The 25,065-nt window shown below is 50.9% G+C and overlaps 1 protein-coding gene across 1 annotated transcript in view; it reads right to left on the bottom strand.

The window, feature by feature from the left end:
* Positions 1–22,163, bottom strand: part of LOC109264709 (contactin-associated protein-like 4) — a gene marked incomplete at its 5' end in the record, with an annotated part of 55,662 nt that extends 33,499 nt beyond the window's left edge. The window contains 5 exons of the mRNA XM_053888537.1: positions 5,386–5,604; positions 6,141–6,311; positions 10,904–11,031; positions 19,961–20,117; positions 21,966–22,163. Coding sequence (XP_053744512.1) covers positions 5,386–5,604; positions 6,141–6,311; positions 10,904–11,031; positions 19,961–20,117; positions 21,966–22,163 — 873 coding nt within the window. The remainder of the gene's footprint in view (positions 1–5,385; positions 5,605–6,140; positions 6,312–10,903; positions 11,032–19,960; positions 20,118–21,965) is intronic.
* Positions 22,164–25,065: the final 2,902 nt, after the last annotated feature.

The following is a 25,065-nucleotide window of genomic DNA, read 5'->3' as shown; positions in this document are numbered from 1 at the left end:
GGTGGCTCCGTCAGTTGAGCATCTGACTCTTAGATTTCAGCTCAGGTCATGTTCCCAGGGTCGTGGGATCGACCAAGCTCAGTGTGGAGCCTGCTTAAGATTCTCTCTCTCTCTCCCCCTCTCCCTCTCCCTGTCTCTCTCTCTCTCTCTCTCTCTCTCTCTGCCCCTCCCCCACTCACATGCTCTCTCCCTCTCTCTCTAAAATAAAATACCATAAAACCTTGGTTTGTGAGCATAATTCCTTCCGGAAACATGCTTGTAATCCAAAGCACTCATATATCAAAGCGAATTTCAAGAATCATTTGGCTCAGTTGTGATTACGGAACGGTGGGTGTCGGTACCACTCCTATCGCAAGACATAGCTCATTTATTGTGAGAAATAAGTTTAAGAATTCTCTACGCTTACACCAATGAGTTAACAAAGCACAGAGCAGAAAGCCGCTTCCACAGGGCGAAAGCATCCAAAGACAGCTAATATATACAGGTCTTAATGGAATCTTGAGTAACATCATTCTCAGGATAGCTCCATTTGTCTTAGTCTGCAGAAAACTTAGATGAACAGCTACTGTGCCTGCAGGAAACGGCCATCTGCTTGGTGCAGAGATGTTGACTTGTCTTTACTCTAACCTCGGACACCATATACCTTTGAAACCCTTTTTCTCTCACACACGAGTTAATGATTACTGTTCCATTGTTTCTTCCTGCACGGCCACCACGTATATAAGCCTTCAGGATCTTAATAAATATGGAGAAAGGACCCTGACTCAGGGCTTTTGTCTCCCCATAGGCATTAGCCTCTCTTGTTTTCATTTCTGCTTCCGCTCTCTTGCTGGACAAGAGAGAACTCCAGACTCATAGCCTGTGACAATTTATCAAGTTAAAATTTATTAGGAATGTTTTTTGGTCTTGCGAACACTTGCAGAACGAGTTACTCGCAATCCAAGGTTTCAGTGTAAGAAAAGAAGGGGGAGAAAACTTCAATAGGCACTTCACTGGGAAGGTGTTCACGCCAGGAACGATCATCCAGAGTGCGTCAACCTCACTGCGGTCAGGGAGGACGAGTTAGGCACACGGCGCGGCCGTCATGCACCCACACACTGACAACAAGACAGAGTCAGTGAAACTCTCCCATTTCTGGGGCAGGAAGGTGGAAAACCACCTTGGAAAACTGGCTGGTGATTTCTCGTGAAGTGAAGATTCAGCTGTGTCCAGGAGAGCGGGTGCTCGTGGCCACACGGACGTGCACAGAAACGCCCAGTGGCTCTGCTGTGACCGTGCAGAGCTGAGGCGGTCCGGGGTCCCTCCGAGGAAGGCAGGTGGCGAGCTGTCATGTGTCGGGTTAATGAACAGAGACAGCAACTTGAAAAAATAGTGGTGCGTGCAGTAACGAGGATAAATTTCACAAACGTGTTGAACAAATCAAGACAAAGGAATTCTGACTACTTGATTCCATTAACAGGATGCTCAGTAGTGGGCGGACGTGCTCTCGGGCCTGCGAGGCGGAAGCCGCATGCTGCACAGGTGGAGTGTGTTTGAACTGCCGTCGTGTTTCCTCAAGAGTCACCGAGACCTTATTAGGTAGGAACGTGTTGTGTATTGGCCACGGAGTTCTCTGCTCAGCTTAGGGCTCTGCAACAGAAACCGTCCAGAACGGGTAGAGATGGAGGCACAGTGCGTGTTTCAGTTACTAATTTTGATCATATTTCCCCTGGCCACCTTCACAGGAGAAAGCACTCTGGTCTTCACGTTGGCCCGGTACACTGTCTTTGGAGAGACGCCAGCAAATAATCTTCTAAAATGTAATACCAGAACACCATGGGCCTTGATACACAGGAATAATAAAATGTAGAATATAATTTAAGTAAAATTAGCATTTATATGAACATGACTGCTATTTGTTTCGATGGAAGCGTTAGAGACCGCATCTCAAGTGACTTTATCTTATGCAAGAGCCTGAATCTCCCTGTTTCATATTTATATTCCAATTTAACAACTTTGTATAAAACCTGAATTTTTCTGAATGATTTAGGATATGCTCTGATAGATCTATTTTCAAGAGAATAGGGTCCAAATTGCTATGGACTGCGGTATGGGAAAGCCATTAACTTTTTCCTCCAACTTTTTCTTATAGAGACCTTTCTTCCATGCAGTCTCTGGATGAAAACGGTTATTACAAAAATAAAGAAATAGCAGTTCTGAACACTCAGTGTAATCTTAACAACCCCATGTGGATGTCGCATCCACAGAGGAAGACTCGATACAAACCAGTAACTTTCTTCTCAGAATCGGCAGGCTGACACACAAAAGCACCATGAGTTGTTACCCTACAAGTTACAAATAAACAAAACTAGAATTCCCTTAGGCATATTTACTAAAAACCTATCTTATAGATAGAGCTTGAGAGAGATTTATCACTCAGGTCATGCTCATCACTTGGCAGAGGGACGGTGTCCAAGACTCTACAACACGTCTCATGGGAACCATTTCAAGTAAGAGCTCTGCCTTCACTTGCTGCACTAGCCTGAGGTCCAGAACAAGGCATCTGATTTCCTGCACAGGGTGGCACCCAGTAAAGAGGGCAGGGCTGGGTGGGGGCTGCAAGAGCCTGTACACTCTCCTGATGGGAAGATAAGGTGTTGCCCCTGCTCAGTGGGAGCTCTGAGGTGGAGGCTGAGACCAGACAACCACCTCTTCCCAGTCAGCCATGTGGGCACCTCTGTTCTCAACTGGAAACCGCATTCAACACCACAGCTCAGCCCTTGGCACTTAATAAGTGATAATGAATAAATGATTATGTTCTATGACTACTCAGCTCTAATTCCAGGCAAACGTTATGACTTATTTTATTAATGCACCTATGGGGAAGAATGTGTTGATCTACAGTTGGAGATACTGTGGCTTGTTCAGTGGTCCTGTTGTAAGTATAACTTACCAAGTTGATATTTTAGTTTATATCTTATTGATTTATTAACTTGGTTAGAGACTCTTTGTGGGAAAGTGGTTCTCTCTAAGAAGAGGGTTAAGATAGGTTGTGAGTGACCAACTGAGCCCACCTTCCCCCTCCACTGGTCCTCTGGGGATTCTGCATGGATAATGCCCAGAGATCAAGCAAAGGTGATCTGTGGACACTGGCTTCCTCAATAGCTGCTTGGAATTGAAAGGACAGATGGATCTGAGAAACTGGACATGATGCAGCTGGATATTTGATCTTATTTTCATTATTAAGAATTTATGAAGAAAATATAAATTTCACTAAAGATAGACAACATTTCAAATGGGTGAACAAAGTCAAAAGTTGGAATATTTGGGAAGGTTTGGTAAATCATCCAGCTAGAAATTAAATCCCTCTGTTAGATTATTCCAGAAATCCTGAGATTTTTATTTACATTGCAGCCCATCTTTTATTTTTCTGATTGAAGTAGTTAAAAAAATGAGTTCTGAAATCAAGCTCAAGTTTCTCTTATTTTACAATTGAGAAATAAATTGCATTTTGAGAAAAGCAACCTTTCTGGGGCACCTGGGTGGTTTAGTCAGTTGAGACTCTGACTCCTGGTTTCAGCTCAGGTCATGATCTCACAGTTCATGGGTTCAAGCCCCACGTTGGGATCTGTGCCTACAGCACAGAGCCTGCTTGGGATTCTCTACCTCTCCTTGTCCTTCTCCCACTCTCTGTCTCTCTCTCTCAAAATAAATAAACATTAAAAGGAAAGAAAAACAGCCTTTTCAAAAGGGCCCATTGTGCCTATCTCCCATGATCAACGCCTGTAATTATTTGCATTGACGAATCGGGCCACAGACGTGAGGCTGCATGTCACCAAGGGACTCTGTACACATGGAGGTCTCCAAATGCCTGTACACACAACAGCTGCCCCGTGCGGCGGGAACCAAATCAAAGGGTACAGAGAAACATCCGGACATAGCACGGAGCCTGCCCACATGCCCACAAAGGCTTCCCGTCCTGGGCTTGACCACACGTGGGGACGTCAGGTTGAAGGAACTGGCTCCATGTGGAGAACAGCTCCCGTTTTCCTAGGAAAGTACATCCGTGCATTGGCCGTTGGGGCTGGACTGTCCCCACAGTGCCGCCGGCCCTGCAGGCTTGTTCTACCTGAAACCAGTTCTCAGCAGGACCACAGCAGACGCTGCGGGAAAGACAGGAAGATTTTACACAAAGAGCTGAGGATAATTCCCATCTGGTCCATTTTTCAGTCTTTAGGGTATTTCTGATGTTTTGAATTCTTTAAAATCACCCCACAATTGCACTGCTGAGTTCTGGGCAGACACTGATGTAGAATCTTATCTGAGATTTCGCATTAACACACAAATAAATGATTCCAGAATTTAGGATCAACTAATCCTGTTTGAAAACTGGGATGTGAAAGTGAGGTTCACAGACATTCGGTCATCACAGACACAGAGTAAGAAGTGAAATTACCCCGTGATGTTAGAGGGATTTCATGTCGTATTTATATTCACTCGAAGAAACATCTTTATGTACATTATTCAGGTCTGGCCATGTGATCACTGTTAAGGTGTTTAGTACAGTGTCTTAGGCGCAGAAATGTCAATAAATATATATCTCCATAAAATAGTAGAAAAGAGCAGAAAAAAAACCAAAATACTGAAAATTGTGTTTGTAAAATGTCAGGGTAAGCCTCACCCTCTGGGGGGAGCCTGTGAGGCCTGTAGGAGGTGGGCAGGGACCCCTCGACAGTTCAAACCCAGGCCTGCTTCATATTTTGTTAATAGTTGGTGATTCTTTTCCATTCATTGGCATTTTCGATAAAGAGCATCTTCTTTATTTGAAGTGCATGGAGTGGCCCCGGGAGGGCTAATCCCTCACCTGACCCGTCCCACAAACACAATGAGGCCATTTGTGAACAACACGGCCAAACCCGAAACCCAATCAACCAGGGCCTGGGCTGCAACAGCCAACAGGGGAGCCAGGGTTGGGGGGCCGGGGAGGAGGGGTGGAGGTGGGGCTGTGTGTGTGAAGATGCGGCCTGGCTGCCCCTCCTGGTCTCTCTGTAGCGGTTTCTGGGGCGCCCGGGGGCGGGGGCGCTGCACTGAGAAGCAAGGACTGCAGCCCCCAGCGAATGGGGACCGCTGATGTCCACCTGCCGCTGGGCAGTGTCCCTGGGAGCCTGGCTGGGGCATGTCTGGGGCCCTGACCCTCCCTGCAGTGTGCAGGCTCCCCCGTCCACGGTGGCTGTGCCTTTGTCCGGAGGTTAGGGTCCAGCACCAACCACCTGCCCCGCACCTGGAGCCCACAGGTGCCTGACGGGGCCACCTCGGCCCACCGCATGCACCTGGGGGCAGGGCCTGACCCCAGGAAGCACCCAGGGGCAGGGCAGGGCTTCAGGCAGGACCCCGGGCGGCACTCACCCACAAACAGCTGGCTGTTGAGCTGAAGACGCAGGTGTCCGTCCTCGGGGGCCGTGTGAGTCCCGGGAGGGAGCTGGTCCACCTGGAGCCACGCCTCCTTTGTGTTCCTCTCTGCACGGACCAGGTGCCACCTGCCGTCATTGAGGGGGGCTGGCGCCTGCACGGTGACCTCACAGGGCCCATTCCCCACGTCGAAGGAGAAGGCCACCTCCATCGGGGCTGGAGGCATGACACAGGGGGCCGTGTCCCAGACAGGCCGCGGGGACTCGGGGACACAGGGCCCCCACCCCCACCCAGCGGAGGGACATGGGGCAGGAAATTACTTTTCCAGGTAGACCAGGGGGCATAGGCATCTTGCATTTGGGAAAATAACGTTATAAAAAATTAAGCTTAGAATGTGCTATTTGCTTTGATTTGCACTGGATTGAAACCCTAATTACACGTGCAGAAAAACTATAAAAAACACCCGGACCCCGTGTAGAACTTAGCCCAGACCCTCACCCAGTTTATCACGTAAGCAAGCTGTGGGTCAGGAGTTATCTGTCGCAGGCTGTTTGGGAGTCCAGTGAACACTCTGTGGGGACCTAGCTGAATCCAAACCCTGTCTACACCCAAAGGGTTCTTACTCCAGACCTCTGAAGACAGGTCCTTTCCACGGGCTGTCAGAGACTGTCAGCCTCATGAGTTCTGCCGCAGGACTAGACGTGAATCACTGGCTGGGGCTGATGGACCCACGGAATGTTCTGGAAACTTACAGCGTAGCTCCAGGCTGATGAAGTCTGTGATCCCCAGGTTCTCTAAGAACACCCCAGATGAAGCTCTCGTCTTGAAAAAGAAGGACACGTCGGCGCTGAGCTCTGCGTGGAAAGTGGGGAAGTGAAGGTACGAAGTTTCCGTGTGGAAGGAAGCTGAATTCCAGAAGGACCCTGGTGGAGACAGAAGGGGAGGGTCACACAGAGGAGCCGTGTCCTCCAAAGCCACCTTGGTTGTTGCTGCCGCTCGGAACTTGCCCACAGGACGTCTGAACGGCAAACTCGGTGAGAGTGGGGTTCGTGAAGACCCTAACCCTTCATGGTGCACGACAGAGTAGCGTGCAGACCGTGTCCGTTGTCACATCGCCGCGTGGAAGGTCTCCCCTGTATCCAGGCAGATCGCGCTGACAACACCCTGCACACTTTACAGTCAGAACCTGAATCTGCTCATCGTTTGAAATGTTAAGCACGTATATAACTGAACTTAACAACAATCCCGCAGAAATCCCGAGATGTTGTCATGACTGCGAGGACCCAGATGGTCAAAGACCCCCATTGCCTGGCCCCTTCCCCAGAGCGGACACCCCCTGGCCGTGCTGTCACCGACACACACTTTGACCTGAGCCCTGATGCAGTGGGGGAAGTGACCACCCCCCTCACACTGGCTTCTGCCATGTGATCTCCTTTCGCTCAAAGTCGATGAAAAATAAATAGCTAAAAACATCTTAAAGGTGTCCCACGGACAAAAAGCACCCTCCCAGGATTAGCACTTCAACAGAAAGCACTTGGGAAGAGGCATGATCACATGACGCGTCGTGACTTGGAGCGACCCCTGGGGCTTCTCTGCACTTCCCTGCAGTGTTTGAGTGTCCCCAGCCTCCACGCGGACCCAAGGTTGGCTGTCGCGCAGCCTGGGCCGGCGACGACCCTGCGTCCGGGCTCCGAGAGGCCACATTCTTCACAGCACGTGATTCAGCCTCACATCCGAATCGCTTTTCCTGAAGAATGAGTTCACACACGGGGTCAGAAAACAGCCACCCCAAACGCCTCTCCGCCCCGTGTCCAGAGGGCAAACGTGGGCCCGGCTCGCCTCCTGGCTGCGTGTGCACAGTTCGCCTCATCTCCTGCTGTGCTGGTCGGCTTTGCAGCCTTCGGTGGGCGTGCAAATCAACGAGTCGATTCTCAGGTTTTCCTGGGACTCACATGCAGACAACAGTGGGTTGTCAGTGGGTTTTCAGTGGAGACGCATTTTGAAGATGTTTTATGTTTCTCCAGAGCATAATTAGTTGAGGACGGAAGTCTGTTTCTCTGCACAGCTCTTCCCTGGCCGGGTCCTAGTCTGCTCCATGAAGGAGGAGGTGCCAGATGACCACCGGTCCCTGGAGTCCCTGCAGCCACGTGGGGCAGGACCACATGCTGTTCTAGTTGAACTCTGAAAAGAAACTGGAATTAGGACGCCCCTAAAGAAAACACAAGGGACCCCTCCCGAACATGGTCACTGGTCATCAGAATGTTTGGCCTTAAAACCCCAAATTAGAGAAAGCAGCTTTAAAAGAGTTCTATCTCTTGTTTCATTTCGATTTTCTAAGTAAATCCAAGAGCAGCCTTGGGGACTGGCTCAAACTAGTGGGCGAGGATGTTTTTGGCTGCACACAGCCAAATGATCAAGTCTATAGGGTCATCTATAATGATCGAGCCTAGGGTCATCTTCCACATGGTTAAAGCCTTCCAACAAATGTTGACACTGTGGTCACCGGGCCCTTATTGGTGGACCTGGCTGGGGTAACCTGCCCGCTGCGGTCTCCTGTGCCCTCAGGGGCCTGGGTCCTCTGTGCCCCCGGTTTTCCTGTGCTGAGATGGGCTTAGGAACTCCCGGGTGGGAGCCGTGAGCTCTGCAGAAAATGACCCGCACATGCCGTGCTCTGGGGGTTCGGTGGGAGGACAGAAATTTTATCCGTCCGGGAAACTGTCACGCTATCGAGTGAACCTTAAAGGTAGGGATTTGATAACAGGCTGCTTGAAGGCAACCTTTATTTCTTGTGTGCACGGGTGTGTGTGAGCACCCGTGTGCCTGTGTGGTACAGAACGGTTGTAGAATCCAGGCGGTTACTTCCATAAGAAACAGATGTAATTTCATGTATATTTTATATACACAAACTATCTAAGTACAATTTAATACTCGGTATGCATGTTGTGTGTAGCGTAGGCATATACAGCATGTATATATTGTGCACATATTACATGTATGGATTCATATATGAGAGAAGTCGACACACAGACACTGCTTATTTAGGGAAATTAACTTTGCTAGCCTGATGATATTAATGGTGATTTCACAAATGTTTTCTTTTCCGAGCTTTTATTTGACCCGTTAATAAATTATCCCAATAACTAATTATTACACGAAAAGGAACAGAGACCATGTTAAAACTAAGATATTTACTTATAAAATCAAAGATACACAAAAATGAAAACTATCCTTCTTAAAACTGGAAGTATACATTTTGAAATTGCTAAGATGAGAACTATTTTTCTAGTCAAATTCATCTTTCGGGTCAGTTAAGAAACGGGTGAGCACAGCTTCTTAAAAAGACGTTATGGTCGTTATAACTTCGGCTTTGAGAACTGACCTTCCACTTAGTGGCTCCTCTTCTGAAATTTGTAATGTTTTCAAATGTTTTGGAAAATCACAACTGGGATCGGATATAAAGGAGAATAAGAATAAAAGTGGCTCGATTTGATTACCGTTGTCGGCTCGTAGACCAGCTGGAAGAGAGCAAAGCTGTTCACACGTCTGCGTAGGAAAACCCTGTGCAGACACACACGCGGGATACAAGTGACAGCACACGAAAGGTAATCCATGTGCCAGGCAGACTCGGAAGCCGCCTCAGAGGAGATGTGTTCTTCGGGCTCCAGCGCCCACGCTGGCTCCTGGGTTTGTGTGCAACTCCAGCCGCTGCCAGGATTACCGATACTCCAAAGACACACGCAGGTACTTTTGTTACCTGCCGCACCTTTCTTACTCCCGCTGTTTATTCCGGTGCCAGCTGGGGCCAGCAGGTCCAAGGAGGAAGGACTCTGGACCCCAGGGTTTGCCGGCCTTCCCATCTCAGACTGGGTGCAAGACAGAGCGTAAGGTCCAACACTGGGTGACGTTCCCTCGTCTTGTGCACGCACCCGCCGTCTGCCGTGAGGGGCTGGGGCACGGAGGTCGCGACGCTAACGGAGTCCGACAGCCACTCTCACCTTCCCACGCCGGCTGCCCCCTCCCTGCACACGGCCCGGCTTCCCGGTTTCCTCCTGTCAGGCGCTGTCTGTCCAGAATCGCCGACTGCCCCACCCCCCCGACCTGTGCACCCCGGGGCTCCGTCCTTGGCCTCTTCCCTTCCCTCTGGACACACACCCGAGGGTCCTGTCCTCGGACGACTCCCGTGGGCAGCGGCCAGCCTCCCCAACGGACACTGTGTGAGCAGGGCCGAGGCCCCCCTCTCACCTCTCTGTGTTGGCCTCACAGACGTCTGGACCCACGTGTTCACATGGCCTCAACCTCCAGGCCATCACAACCCTTTTCACAATGGCAGCTCCATAATTCTGCACACGTTATTTGTGGAGCAAATGCGAGTGGGCAAGGAACACCGAGGAGGCCAGGGAAATCAGAGAAAAGAATCCGGCAGAAAGCGAGGCAGTCGGCTGCTGTAAGCATTTGGAAGTGGTGGACGTGACCAGACCCCGGGTGGGACCACCACCACGGAGACCCGTAAGGGCTGTCATCCAGGATTCTTGAAAATGGGACCAATCCACCTGCATCCGAAATAGTTTTGATATAGCGGTGCTGATGGAGGAGAGATTGGTGAATTCCTCTCTCTGTCCTGCGAGCCTGTCCTCTGCCACGGGGTAGTTTATGGCTCTGCACGCCTTAAATGTTAACGCGCCCTCTGTAGCCACGATTCCCACGCAGCTGTCCCAGCCCCGCAGACGGACCGGGGAGCCAATTCCGGGGGCTCAGGAATGGCTTCGCAGACCACGGGACGCTGAGGACAGGGTTTCCCGACTGCACGTCTCTGGTGGTACCCCGAAGGCAGATGCTTGGATTACATTTAAAATTGTAATGGAAAAATTATCTGAAAAAGATAGTTGAATAAAATGGGTCACAGAACGCCAGTGTCGAAGATTTTAAGACGGTTTGCTGCTCGGATCATCGGAACAGGAGGACCACCTCTCCCCGCAGGTGCGGGGTTTGCATGCGGACTCTGAGTACAGATGGTGTGACGCAGCTGGGGCACAGGATGTATTTCTCCCCAAGGCTGACGAAATCGAGACCAATTAGCAGAGGTTGAGAAGCACCACTGGCGAAGGCACAACATCTCTCAAGAGGCTGTTCGGAAGCCCCGAGCCCCTGAGCTGACTCCCTTTGACGTCCAGCAGCTGTCCCCACGGCCGCGGGGCTCAGACACGACGGCTGTCTTCCCTCCCTGCACCCAGACTAAAACCCTGAGAAATGGAAGGGAGAGAAAACATTCCCGACTGTCTCGTGAGTGATCCTGAACTGTGGTTCTCCAGAACCTTCCCTCGGAGCATTTAGCCGCTCTGAACGCCGTGCGTTCCACGGCAATGGTTCACACCAGGCGTCAAGCAAGAGCAAAGCAGCCCTGACCCCTCTCCTGAGTTTTACAAGGGACGTAATTTCACCTTCATCAGCACGCGCGGCCCCCTTGCCTCTCACAGACCAGCCACTCCCCGGAAGGAGGCCGGTGGCCGTTACTCACGGTCCCCCTGGCACAGCAGAGGCCCCAGTTTGTAGGCCGCCGCGGAGCCCGGGCGGGCTGCGTCTGTGACCACGATGCGCGTCACGGGCAGGTGCTCCTTGTGGGACAGCACGCCTGTGTCGTTGGTCCTGGGGGAGAAAACAGCTGCTGATGCACGTGGGGCCGGCAGAACAGCTCCACGTGCCTGCCTATCGGGAAGGAGGGTGGCCCCCGAACACTCCACACACAGCACCTCTACCGGGTCCTTCCCAAGAGCAGACAGTGTCCATACCACTGACCTCGGAGAAGGCCGGTGGCAGATTCAGAAGCGGGGTCATCTGGGCGTGCCTGGGGTCACATTCAACCTAATTAAGCAGCCGATCTGAATACGGCACCAGCACTGGACTTACATGAAGCTTTTATACACTCGCACGGCACTAGGTGTCCTGTGGGTAAACCACTGCGTTGGGCATGTTAAATATTAGCAACACCCACTAGCCTACGTAACACATGAACTGGGTTTTTTTTTTTTTTTTTTTTTTTTTGCTCAGGACTTTATTATTAATACCTTAAAGAACTATCTTGTTTTTATTTTATCCCTTCTTACTGATTTTGTATTTTTAAAAACGTATTTGAAGCCAGTTGGTGATAAAATTCGATGCAATAGACTCTAAACTTCAGCCGATGAGATGGTTCGTGGGAAGGTGCTTGAGAAATGTGGGCTGTGCTCACGCTCTGCCTGGGAACAGGGACAGACCCCGCCCTCCGTCCGGGACACACTGAGGACGTGTGGCTGTCGTGCCCACTCTACAAAAGCGAGCATCCGGTGAGCCCCGTCAGTGTCTCTGGGGACGATTCGAGGTGGGCAGTGGGCTGGCGAGGCCCCATTTCCCTGGCACCAAGGGCTTGCTTTCATTTGTTGAAAGACCCTCCTCTTTTTATGAGGGGCTTCAATTTTGTGTGGATTTCTGACCTGTAGACAGTAGAGTGTCTCACTGGAGCTGCTGGGCCCTTGAATCTGCACTACCTTCTACCCTCCGTACATCTGCCGGTACCACCTCTGCTCAGACTGGGGAGAAAGATGAGAGCCACTGAAGTATAGCCATCTTATTTTTTGTGCAGTTAGAAGTTCCTTTATCTAACAGAGAAAAAGAGCTATCAGAGGTAAGAAGTTAGGCATTTCTTTTAGATCAGACTAAGATAGACTGTTATTTAAATTCTTCTTCCTGTGTTAAAAGCCGTCTTGTAGCTGTATTTAGTGCAGATACTGAGATAGGAAAGCATAAATACTGAAGTCTGAACAGTAAGGCCCGGCCGGTCGCAGGAGCTGGATCACTGGCCGAATTTGGCCTCCACTGCTTCACCTGGCTGAGCTTCACGCTGATGAAGAAGGTAGAACTTGGATGTTCCAGATCCACTGATACTTGCCGTTGGGATAACCCAGGGCAGAGGGGCTGGGAGCGAGACTTACGGCCGTGTCTTTCCCGTCCGTGTCGCAGATATGCAAGCACGTCTCACTGAGGCGGGCGGGCCGGGGAGGTGCAGCTGACGTGGTTCATTAGGGGCTGTGGGTTTTAAAGAACCACTTTGCAGAAACCAGGGCTTTTTACTGAAGGTGTGATGCTTTTAGAAGATCGGGAACATCAAAGCCTCGTCTCACTGCATCCCATGCGTGCTGGGAAGGTCATGAAACAAATCTCTGCTTCGTGTTGGTTCAAAAACCGTGTTTTTGCCGAGTTGAAAGGATCCTGTTCACAATGCAGCGTAACTACGTCCAAGTTCCCATTTTGCTCAGGTGATTGTGGCTTTACCCAAAACCGCCTAGTTAACAGGGCCCACGATTCTTCTGTTTTCTCTGTTTTCCTTGAAGGGCCCGCTGCAGGCAGCCTGGGAAGTGGGGTACTTGCCGCGTGCTCTCACTCGCCGCCGGGCCAGTAGGAGAACCTCACACTTTATGTTTAGCAACTCCTAAAACTATGAAAACAATACTATGACTTTCCAAGAATGCATTCGGTTGTTGTTTTGCAGGGACTTTGTTGGGGGTGAAGGGGGACTCAGTTACGGGATTGGCAAGGAAGAGGGAAGGAGTGGACCAAACTCCAACAGTGATGGTTTCGATTGACTGCGAGATCACCCAGAACAACGCTCACGATCAGATCTGGAGGCTGTCCCAAATAAGGGGAGTGATTCTGACCTTCTTATAAGAAATTTTACTTATATAAAAATATGTTATCACTAATAACTATCTTGGTCAATTAAACGTTTTACTGTATTAGCAATATCTCAGACGAGACAGTGGCTGAAACAGTAACGTAATAAACACCAATGTACCATCGAAGTTTGATAACTGAAATATTACCAGTGGAAAAGAAGAAACAAAATTATAATTAATTATGGATGAAATGGTTATGGGTGCAGAAAATCCAGAAGAATCTACAGACTATCAATGAAAGGTAGAAATGTGAGTCTAGCAGGGCCACAGGACACAGGGCCGATTATGCAAACACTGATTGCATTCTGCATACCAGCAACACAGAAATGAAAATGAAATATAAAATGATACTATTCACATGAGCATCAAAGACAGAAAGTCTCCAGGAACAGGACTAGTGGAAGTTACTTAAGGCCTCGACACCGAACGCTGTAAACACATTAGTGAGAAGATTAGCTGGGAAACTCACCGCCATGAGAACACCAGCCCCCTTGAAGTTACCTACGGTGCTGGTGCGGCCCCAGTCAAGGGGTGTAACGTGTGCTTTGCAGAGGCAGCTGAAACCATGTGAGCGTGAACCCCCAGCACCTTCTTCGCAAGAAAGCCAATATGAATGAATAGACGTACAGACAACCTGGCATCTGCAAAGCTGGAAGTAACTGTAGATTTAAGACTAAAAAGAAGGAGATGAAGGCAGGTGAATGGCATTTTGTGTGATTTGTGCTGCACTGTGTTAGCACTATTTTCTGGCAAGACGGGAATGATAAGAGGGACGAGGCAGAAAAGAGAGGGAAGGTGGGGTAGGCTCACGGTGATCATGTAGGTAATAGGTAAGGACTAAAAGGAATTAAAAAAAAAACCCTACAAACCAGATAGTAATGGGTTAAATACGAAGGCCATAGGGTAAAATCTTATAAGAAAAAAAAGCAAACCTCCCTAATTACTGAAGAAATAGTTTTGTGGAACAGCAAAGAAATATATATCTTGTGAAAAGGAAACAGCAAATATAACAATCTGCCTTAATAACTACAACATAAAATAATATGATAGGGCTGAACCCAAACATATGAGTTTTATCAATGAATACGAGTGGGTTTAACTCAACTTTTAAAACATAGAAGATTTCAGATTTGGCCCCCAAACTAAGACACAATAGTACACCATAAACCAGAGACACATCCACACGAAGTGACTCAGAAAGGCCGAAAGTAAGAGGGTGGTGGCCCAGCTGCCATGTCACCGAACCAGGGAGTCCGTGGCAATCTTGGTGTCCCAGTACAGTTCAAACTCAAGGCAGCGTGTGACAAAGGAGGCTTCGTGGTGCCTGAGCCCTGAGCTGCAACGCAGTCATCAGTACCTGCACTCCACAATATCAGACCAACCACCTTTTGAAGCAAAATCTACAGAAAACGCAAGGAGTTGGGCGTAGAAACTCACTAAGAATAAGATAATTTAACACAAGAGGAGACAAAGATGAGTGAGATACGGAAGACCTGAATAATATAATCAGTGGAGTAAATCCTACAGGTAATATACCAAAATACACCCAATAACTACACCCAGTACACCCAATAAAAAGAAGTACAACTTCTTTTCAAGCTCACATGGGACATTTATGAACATGATCACTTAGTAGATCACAGAGAAAATGACAGTAAGTTCCTTACAGTAGGAATATTCTAAATAACACACACCGATCAATCAGAATAAAACTGAAAATGTTAACATTTTTTAAAAGGCCCTTCCATCTGAAAATCTGATTAAAGCTGATGAAGGCTAGCTCACCTGTGAAGGTTGACGAAGCCTTCTAATTAAAATACCAGTAAGTAAAACATACATAATACCACACAAAAAATGGTACAAGTTGACCCAGTGGAATTTCTTCCAATTTAAATATTAGAAAATTCATTACTGTGATCCACTAAATAAAGGTATCTAAGGAGAAAAATAATTTTCCTATTTCCATAAATGCTGAAAAAAATTTGACACTTGTCAACACTCATTTCTAAGAGACATCCAGGAAGATAAGAATAGGCAGGTACTTCCTTCCTTAGTGTGATTCCACAAATACATACGAGGTATACTCTAGGTCTATATCTCTGTCTATGTCTCTGCTATCAATGTCCGTGTCACCTAAATACCTTGGTCTTGAAACCAGAAGATCACCTAATGGGCACACGGGGGACATTCCCACTCAGATCTCAAGGCCACGGGCTTTGCTGCTATCCAACATATTCTGTAAAAACATGCCTTTGCACATAAGCAATAACCAGTTAGAGGATACAATGATAATTCCAGTTTTGATACCAAGAAAGAAGATAAAATGATCAAGGACTCAATTAACAGAAAATGCACCAAATGAGTAGAGAAAAACTTCCCTGAGAGCCACAATGATGATTTGCACATCCCTTTTGCTTGGATAAGAAAACCCAGCATCATGAATGGGTCACTTCTTACTAAATAAATTTGTAAACTTAATGGGATTCCCATTAAGAGAGGCAAGAATGAATTTTTTAATGAAGGGCTAGCATTTTAAAAAATGGAATTTATTATAAACTTCATACGGAAAGACAAGCCTCAAAGAATAGGAGGAAAACACAAATTTACAAGGGACATCTAGCCCCCTGATTACTAACAAGTTATCACCTGGCCTCAATAATTCAAACACTCTCCTGTATTGCCGCTGGGAGCATAAATTGGAAAGGACGCTGAGGACGATTTGGTAATGTCTAGCAAAACTTGTTACGCATTGCTGAATTGTTTGTAATTTGCCATAAGCAAACTACATGTCCATATACAAGACTTTGCTTGAATAAACTATGATATGTCCACACAATGGAGAGAGCTGTGAAAAAGAACAAAGTGCATAAAATATTGATGATATGTTATCTTTACTGTAAAAAAGAAGAGGAAAATAACAAACTACACAAGTGTTTACTCATTTTTGCTAACATAAACATAGGAAAGATAAACAAGGAAATAATGAGATTGGCGACCTGTAGGAAAGGGTAAAGGAAGGGAAAGAATGGAAGGGAGAGAAATGGGTCCATGTTGGGGAGCCTGGGTGACTTGGTGGGTTAAGCATCCCGCTCGATTTCAGCTCAGGTCATGAGCCCAGGGTCATGTGATTAAGCCCTTCATCGAGCTCTGCACTGGGCATGGAGCCTGCTGAAGATTCTCCCTCTCCCTCTCCCTCTCCCTCTCTCAAAAATGAATCAGAGTTAGAGGTAGGGAAAGAAAAGAAATGGAGATGAAAAAGATAGAAGGTGGAGACAGAGCCTGGTAAGGAGAGAGAGGAGGTAAAAGTGGGGAGGTGAGTTTGGGAATGGACAGGCGATGGAGTTGGAGAAACCTCCAGAGAAATGTCAGCTGTCTCCGCAGGCTTCCTCTTCCTTCCCCAACCCCCATCCCGCACCATGGGCGAGAGGTTCTGAAACTCCTTCTTGCAAATTATAGGACTGAGAATAGAAAAACATGTTCTGTAGGAAAGGAGGACCAGGCTTCTTGCTGCTGGAAATAGGGTTACAATTATAGAGAGAAGAAGGTTAGAATTTATCCCCTGGTATTGCACTGGAATTATGCAATCGTGCAATCGTGAGAAGTGATTTTTAAGACATTCCAGTGTCAATGAGCACACCTCATTCCTAGTACTGGTACCTGAGTACCAGGTACCTGAGTACCAGTTCCCAAAAGGAACCAGGGCTCCTTAGAGAAATGGCAGATTCCAAACCTAGGGCAGAGAAAGTGCAAGACGAGTCTGGAACCTGTTATTGTGCCAAAAGGTAAGAAGATGCTCAAAGAAAAGCGACATTCAAAAGGGCATAGTTTGAAATGACGTCCACTGGTCAAATCCGGAACAATTGAAGCATGAAATTAAATAATGATAGTACGGGATTATAGCACATTGAATTAAGCAAAAATTCATGAATCTACACTGATAAATAAGTAAACAAATTGTGAAGAAGAGAGAGAGAGGGAGGGAGAGAGATTAGGGCACATGTAAAAATGTGAAGTGTTACCCCTGGGAGATCTGGTTCCAGGAAATGCTTGCTATGTTTTTTCCTAGAATCTTTACCTTTTCGCCTTTGATGTTTGATCTGAAGTCTGCCTCAAGTTGGTTTTTGTGTGCTGTGAAGTAAAGGTCCAGAGTCATTTGTTCATACGGATGTCTAGCGACTCAGCCCCGTTTATTAAAGGACCCTCTTTCTGTGCTTGGCTGGCCCGTAGTGTGTGAGTCTGTCTGCAGACACACTGTCCTGCACTGTGATCATCCATTTATCTTTGTTTCTACATCACGCTCTCTTTAGATCCGGTAGGAAAGGTCCTCCAGCTTTGTTCTTCTTCAACATTGTCTTGACTATTTCTGATGCTTTTCCTTCCATTTAAATTTTAGAACCAGCTTGCTAATTCACATACACATGCGCGGACACACGCACACATATCCCTCCATATTCATTTACAACTTTTTAATTTTTCATTTTGACAAGTTTCGGACTAACGGACACACTGCAGCCATAGTGTAAAGAATCCCCATACACACCTTGTCCGTCCTTCACAAATGCCGGGGTGTGCTGGTTGTGTTTGCACTCTGGTACATCTGCCTGTCCTGAACATCCCTGTGGCCAGTGACTGCCTCCAGGCAGAGAGCTGAAGGGTATTCTCGGTGTGCATAGAGCCTCTGGGCAGCCCTGGCAGTGTCCACTACAGTCCTCCCCTTGCACTCCATTGATCCACTTGTGCCCACATTGAATCCACTCTGTCTTGTAACTGACTCTTCAGGGCGGTGGCCAGGAGCGGTCCCCAGTGGGCCAAGCAATGGCCCCTGCTGTTGGTTCTGAGGTCTTAAACAGCATTCACTGGCTCCCTCCATACCACCCATCTTAGACATCCCTCTGCCTTGAGGCACTGCCGCTGGATAGGCTGCCCACCCAGAAGCGAATCTAATACCGCATTCCTCAGGATCTGACCCTTGGCCTTCTTCTGCCGGGCTGTGGTTGCTGTGATTGCCATTTCCTGGGCCAGTCAGTGCCAGGGACGAGAAGAGAATTCCCTGGGTTCACGGTGTACTCCCCACCCTGTTGGATAGAAGCAGCCCAGCTCAGCATGACAGCCACAGTCCTGTGGAGCCAAGAACACGAACTCTTTCTTTTGCCTGCTGGTTCGCCGGCGTGAGTTGCCCAAAGGGGCCAGGTGGTGTCCGTGGCTCTGGATTAGTGTTGCCGCCACGGGCTCTAACCACAGGACTCCACATGGTGCAGACAGGAAGCAGAAATTCTACAACTGGATCATTGGAGTAATACCCAGAGGGTTCAGTGATGCTGCCCCATAACTGGAAACATCGTTTGCAGCGGGGATGTGTCACAGGGACCACGGCACAGGCATCAGGGTGTCCGAGGAAGCTGGCTCATGCCCTTTGGACAAGACACTCGGTCTTATAGCTGTTTGGTGGTTTCTCCCCGGTGGACAACCTGCTTGTCACTGACAGGAGACCACACATACACAGGTCCCCCTATGTCTCGTCCTCACATCTGGTCCATAGGTTGTCCCCAGTTTTCCAGTCTTGCTCCTTCCCAGACCCTGACCATCAGAGCCACTCACCCCCCGCCCAGGAGCCCCTGCACATCCACTCTTGTCCTACGTCATGTTGAGGACCGAGGGTCTGCTCTGAATGATGCCATCAGGCACATTTCCTGTCTGTTACTCCTTAGGTCACCCCCCACCCCACAGCAGCCCAACTTTGTCTTGATTCCTGAGTGTAACAGACATTCTGCTGCCAAACCTATCACATGGATCAAACTTTGTTCTTTTAGAAGTGACTTTGGTGTCCGTGACCCATGCTCAGAGAGTAGCATAGAAAGGTAACCCCTGAGACATCAGAGTAAGGGAAACATTCTTAAATTGATGGTACATTTGAAACATGGATCCTAGAGATTTCAAAACATTTTCACTTTCCAAATAAATAGAACCAAAATCAATATACAATGCAAGTTGTTTAGCCTCATGTTTAATGAACTAATTTTCTAATTTCGTAAGTTTTCTGTCAACATGAGACAATCCTTCTGTTTAATAATGTGGACTTCCATTTTTACATCCGTGATACTCCCTGGGCTTTTATTCCCAAGTGTGGTCTATATCGCGATACGTATGATTTTAAACATAAATTGACTTGACCAACTACGTGATCAGACCATTTGGGCACCTGAGGAGCTGGGTGGAGCCCTTCTCAGAGCCTGTGGCCAGGCCTAAGGTGATGTCCCACTAGCCATCGTTCCCTGCACCTGTTGGATCAGGGACCCCTAAGTGTCAATCACATCAGAGGGACACTCTTCAGAAGCTGTCCTGTAACAAGGAGATCTCTTAAGTGCACTTAATTTGGCAGAATTTAAAGCTTTTAAAATTGTTAATGAGGCTGAGGTCACACTGAACAAAAGGTGTATCACCGTGGGTTTTTTATGACAAGGTAACGGAATGTTGATGGATGAAATGCAGGATGTGAGGTGTGGTTTCCTCAACAATAACCCAGGCAGGGGTGAGGAGGCGGGAGCCCGCCCGCTGAGGTCAAGGGGAGCTGGCAGCTGGAGGTGGGCACAAGGGGTGTGTTCGCGCTGCCGCCCCTGGGGGGTTTGTCCTTGCCCGGGACCAAGGGGTCAGAAATAAGAAACAGGAAGTGAGGACAAGAAGGAAAGGAGGCCAGAAAATCATCGATCTTCACAGTCCAGACGGACCGTGTCTTGTTTTATCACCAGGCACGTTTCTGACTCACTGGGGCGGAATGTAACTGTCTTGTCCCCAGCCTGGACCTGAACATGCACACTCTGGCCGACAGCAAGGGCACGTCTCGTGGAAGGAAATCACGTGCAATTCACCATTGGTCCCGGTCGGCGTCGCAGTTGCAGTGGTACTCGGGGTCAATGCAGCTCCCCGCGGATCCACAGGCGCACTTGTGCGCGTCGGGCGCAGACCCTCCCCAGTAGGCGTGTGTCTCCTGGGAGCGTCCAACCCACCAGCTCAGGGGGGTTCCGTCTGAAAGACAAGTTTGAGAAAGGTGACGTCTGCTTGGCCTCCCGCCACCCCCAGATGACCCTCCTCTCCCAGACCGTGGTGAGAAACCCGCAGAGCCAGGAAACACTCTATCTCAGAAATAATCCAATCTTGGCACTAACGGGATGTTGTTTCTGCGAGAATCTAACCCAGCTTTCTGTTGGTCTGATTACATCCCTTGAAAGACTTGAGCCAGTGCTGCGTCTCGTACCTTGAAAATAAACGAAAGCATCGAGGTCCTTCAGTCGCGCTGTTAAATGATTTCTCATCAGAAAAATTACATGATTTGATGGCGAGTTGCCATCAAGATCAAAACAAGAGCCGCTCACACGTGTGGGGGCCACACGTGTTGCAGATGACAACCCGGCGCAGACAGCAGGTGCCAGACGTGCTCTCCGGGGCCCTGGCTGCAGGTGTCACGGAGTCACTGCGTGGGGCTTATGCCCGCCAAGGCCCCGGGGACGGGGCGGTCTGGGGGCATCGCTCTGCGGGAAAGCGGGTCTAAGCCCCTGCAGAGTGAATGCCTTCCCCTGCCTGAGCAGTGGCCGTCTTCTCACGACTCCTCCTGAACGCCCAGGGCCACGGAACAGGAGGAACGCTGTCTGCAGGAGCCCCCACAACCCCAAACCCGGAGCAGGTGATGAGCGAGGGCACACGGGGGCGCACCCACGGGGCCGGTGGTGCGCGTGGTCTTTCCTCCACGCCTGTGGGTGGCGTTCTGGCCACCACGAGACCCCGAGCACGGTGTGTGGCACTGCCGTGGTCCCTCCTGCTCCCTGTCGGATTCGGACCCTCCACCGGAGACCGACAAGTGCTCACAAGAGGAAGCGTGGCCACTGCCAGCGAAGAGATGTGTGCAGAGGCAGCCGAGAATTTCCTCCCAATGAAGCTGAAAACTCACTGCAGGGAGGCTGACGGGATTTAGCTATTTAATAGCTATTTTGATAACGACGCTTTACGATTGTAATCCCTTCACCATCATGCTTTCAACCCAGAGGAAGCGTCATCGTCATCGGCTGCAACTCCGTCCCTCACCTCTCCTATGAGCAAGGATTATCCTAACATGGTAATAACATCGGGGGCCTCGGGCTGCATTCGTGACTTGTTAGGTGCTCCAGAGATGTGGGTGGCAGGGGGGTCACACCCATCGGCGCCTGGGGGGCAGGAGAGCCTGACCCGCATGCCGAAGCCCTGGGCAGCTCCTCCCTTCGATCTGCTCCTTTGTGGGAGAAGCCACCTTGAGTGAGTGGCTTTAGTCTGAGGCTACATACGCTTTTTTGCCATTTTCCTCGTGGGTAAAAAGAGGAGTGGTTTGCAAAATTCAGGGATGAACTGGTATCATAAATCACCTGCAGCCTCCACACCCCGACCCACTCTGAGAAACCAGGAGCTGGGGAGCCGGTGTGGGGTGGGGCGAGGGCGGCAGTGCCCCGGACCCTGCAGGGGAGGATGCGGCAGGACCTGAGAGCTTCCCAAATAGGGGCACGCACGGTGAAAGCCGTGTCCAGAAAGACGCGTCCTTCACAAAGAGTGAAACATTAGATGGTTTGAAAAGTCAGGGCCAGATGCAGGGGCCCAGCTGGGAAGCCCTGTAGCAGTGAGGACTGACGCGAGGCACGGGCAGATTCCAAAGGGAACGGTGACTGGATGAGGCGATCAGAAGGAAGGACTGCACAGCCCAAAGCACCACCGAGGGGCAGACGGGACACGGCAGGGAAAGGTAAGCATCAGCCCCTGGATCCAGCTGGACCTGCTCCCCACGCTGCCTCCACCCGCACCTCAGCAGGTAGGGCTGGGGCTGGCAGGGGCTGTCCGCGGGCGGACACCTACCTCGTGAGTCCTGCAGCCGAGACCTTCTGCAGTAGAGCTCCAGCAGCTGCTGGCAGTGCCTGGAACGGGCGACGGTGGCCAGCAGCTGCCCCAGGCTGGCTTCGTACTGGAACGCCGCCCAGTGTGGGTGCTCCGGGTCCGCGCCCTTGACCCTGGTGAGGGCTGAGCCGTTGTGCTGCATGACGGTCCACGGGATGTCTCATGGGCGGAGCGGGAGAGAAAGGAGAGGGGCGTCACTGAGCTGGGCACTCGGCACAGCCGATCACCTTCTAGTGGCAGATACAGAATCATCGCAAATGGGACGCTAACCCTTAAATCACGGGAGACAGTGGTCTTCCTGTGATGACGTGTGTCATGTGTGTCTGAGCTGATGCTTTCGTGAAAGTGAGTATTTCTGGGTATTTAGCAAGACAACATTTATGGGAGAGAAAAAGTATAACTAAGTTATTACTTTTCTCCAAATGCCAACAATGGCTTTTCTGCCAACAAAACACTTCTTCGCTGGAGAATGAACCCGACACCATCAGCGACCTGTGGTCCTCTTGTGTGCATTGACTGCCAGGCACTTTGCAGGTCACTGTGGCATCGTGGGGTTGCAAAACTCAGACCTGAGAGTCAAGGAGATGTCACATTCCTGGACCTGATGCGTGATCCAGCACTGCAGGGAGAGATGTCCTGCCTGTGACAGTGCATTGTCCCAGCCATTTCTGTCCACCCAGGTGCACCTCTGTCTACTTGGGGCATCTGTCTACCTGGGGCCCCTCTGTCTCTCTGGACACACCTCTGTCTTCCTGGGGCACATCTCTGTCTCCCTGGGGCACCTCTGTCTCCCTGGGGCACATCTCTGTCTCCCTAGGGCACCTCTGTGCTCCCTGGGGCACATCTCTGTCTCCCTGAGGCTCTCTGTCTCCCTGGGGCACATCTCTGTCTCCCTGGGGCACCCCTCTGTCTCCCTGGGGCACCCCTCTGTCTCCCTGGGGCACATCTCTGTCTCCCTGGGGCACATCTCTGTCTCCCTGGGGCACATCTCTGTCTCCCTGGGGCACATCTCTGTCTCCCTGGGGCACCTCTGTCCCCCTGGGGCACCTCTGTCTCCCTGGGGCACATCTCTGTCTCCCTGGGGCACATCTCTGTCTCCCTGGGGCACCTCTGTCTCCCTGGGGCACATCTCTGTCTCCCTGGGGCACCTCTGTCTCCCTGGGGCACCTCTGTCTCCCTGGGGCACCCCTCTGTCTCCCTGGGGCACATCTCTGTCTCCCTGGGGCACCCCTCTGTCTCCCTGGGGCACCTCTGTCTCCCTGGGGCACATCTCTGTCTCCCTGGGGCACCTGTCTGTCTCCCTGGGGCACACCTCTGTCTCCCTGGGGCACATCTCTGTCTCTCTGGGGCACCTCTGTCTCCCTGGGGCACACCTCTGTCTCCCTGGGGCACATCTCTGTCTCTCTGGGGCACCTCTGTCTCCCTGGGGCACATCTCTGTCTCCCTGGGGCACCTGTCTGTCTCCCTGGGGCACACCTCTGTCTCCCTGGGGCACATCTCTGTCTCCCTGGGGCACCTGTCTGTCTCCCTGGGGCACACCTCTGTCTCCCTGGGGCACATCTCTGTCTCTCTGGGGCACCTCTGTCTCCCTGGGGCACATCTCTGTCTCTCTGGGGCACATCTCTGTCTCCCTGGGGCACCTCTCTGTCTCCCTGGGGCACATCTCTGTCTCCCTGGATCACCTCTCTGTCTCTCTGGGGCACCTCTGTCTCCCTGGGGTACATCTCTGTCTCCCTGGGGCACATCTCTGTCTCCCTGGGGCACCTCTGTCTCCCTGGGGCACCCCTCTGTCTCCCTGGGGCACCTCTCTGTCTCCCTGGGGCACCTCTCTGTCTCCCTGGGCACATCTCTGTCTCCCTGGGGCACCCCTCTGTCTCCCTGGGGCACCTCTGTCTCCCTGGGGCACATCTCTGTCTCCCTGGGGCACATCTCTGTCTCCCTGGGGCACATCTCTGTCTCCCTGGGGCACCTGTCTGTCTCCCTGGGGCACCTGTCTGTCTCTCTGGGGCACCTCTGTCTCCCTGGGGCACCTCTGTCCCCCTGGGGCACCTCTGTCCCCCTGGGGCACATCTCTGTCCCCCTGGGGCACATCTCTGTCTCCCTGGGGCACATCTCTGTCTCCCTGGGGCACCTCTGTCTCCCTGGGGCACCTCTGTCTCCCTGGGGCACCCCTCTGTCTCCCTGGGGCACCCCTCTGTCTCCCTGGGGCACATCTCTGTCTCCCTGGGGCACATCTCTGTCTCCCTGGGGTACCTCTGTCTCCCTGGGGCACATCTCTGTCTCCCTGGGGCACCTGTCTGTCTCCCTGGGGCACACCTCTGTCTCCCTGGGGCACATCTCTGTCTCTCTGGGGCACCTCTGTCTCCCTGGGGCACATCTCTGTCTCCCTGGGGCACATCTCTGTCTCCCTGGATCACCTCTCTGTCTCTCTGGGGCACCTCTGTCTCCCTGGGGCACATCTCTGTCTCCCTGGGGCACCTCTGTCCCCCTGGGGCACCTCTGTCCCCCTGGGGCACCTCTCTGTCTCCCTGGGGCACATCTCTGTCTCCCTGGGGCACATCTCTGTCTCCCTGGGGCACCTCTGTCTCCCTGGGGCACCTCTGTCTCCCTGGGGCACCCCTCTGTCTCCCTGGGGCACATCTCTGTCTCCCTGGGGCACATCTCTGTCTCCCTGGGGTACCTCTGTCTTCCTGGGGCACATCTCTGTCTCCCTGGGGCACCTGTCTGTCTCCCTGGGGCACACCTCTGTCTCCCTGGGGCACATCTCTGTCTCTCTGGGGCACCTCTGTCTCCCTGGGGCACATCTCTGTCTCCCTGGGGCACCTCTCTGTCTCCCTGGGGCACATCTCTGTCTCCCTGGATCACCTCTCTGTCTCTCTGGGGCACCTCTGTCTCCCTGGGGCACATCTCTGTCTCCCTGGGGCACATCTCTGTCTCCCTGGGGCACCTCTGTCCCCCTGGGGCACCTCTGTCTCCCTGGGGCACATCTCTGTCTCCCTGGGGCACCTCTCTGTCTCCCTGGGGCACATCTCTGTCTCCCTGGGGCACCTCTGTCTCCCTG

The sequence above is a fragment of the Panthera pardus genome, unplaced genomic scaffold (genome assembly GCF_024362965.1).
Source record: "Panthera pardus isolate Hobbes unplaced genomic scaffold, ASM2436296v1 HiC_scaffold_10, whole genome shotgun sequence".
Lineage (NCBI taxonomy): Eukaryota > Metazoa > Chordata > Mammalia > Carnivora > Felidae > Panthera > Panthera pardus.
The sequence above is the reverse complement of the archived record's forward strand: the minus strand, read 5'-3'. Positions and strand labels throughout refer to the sequence as shown.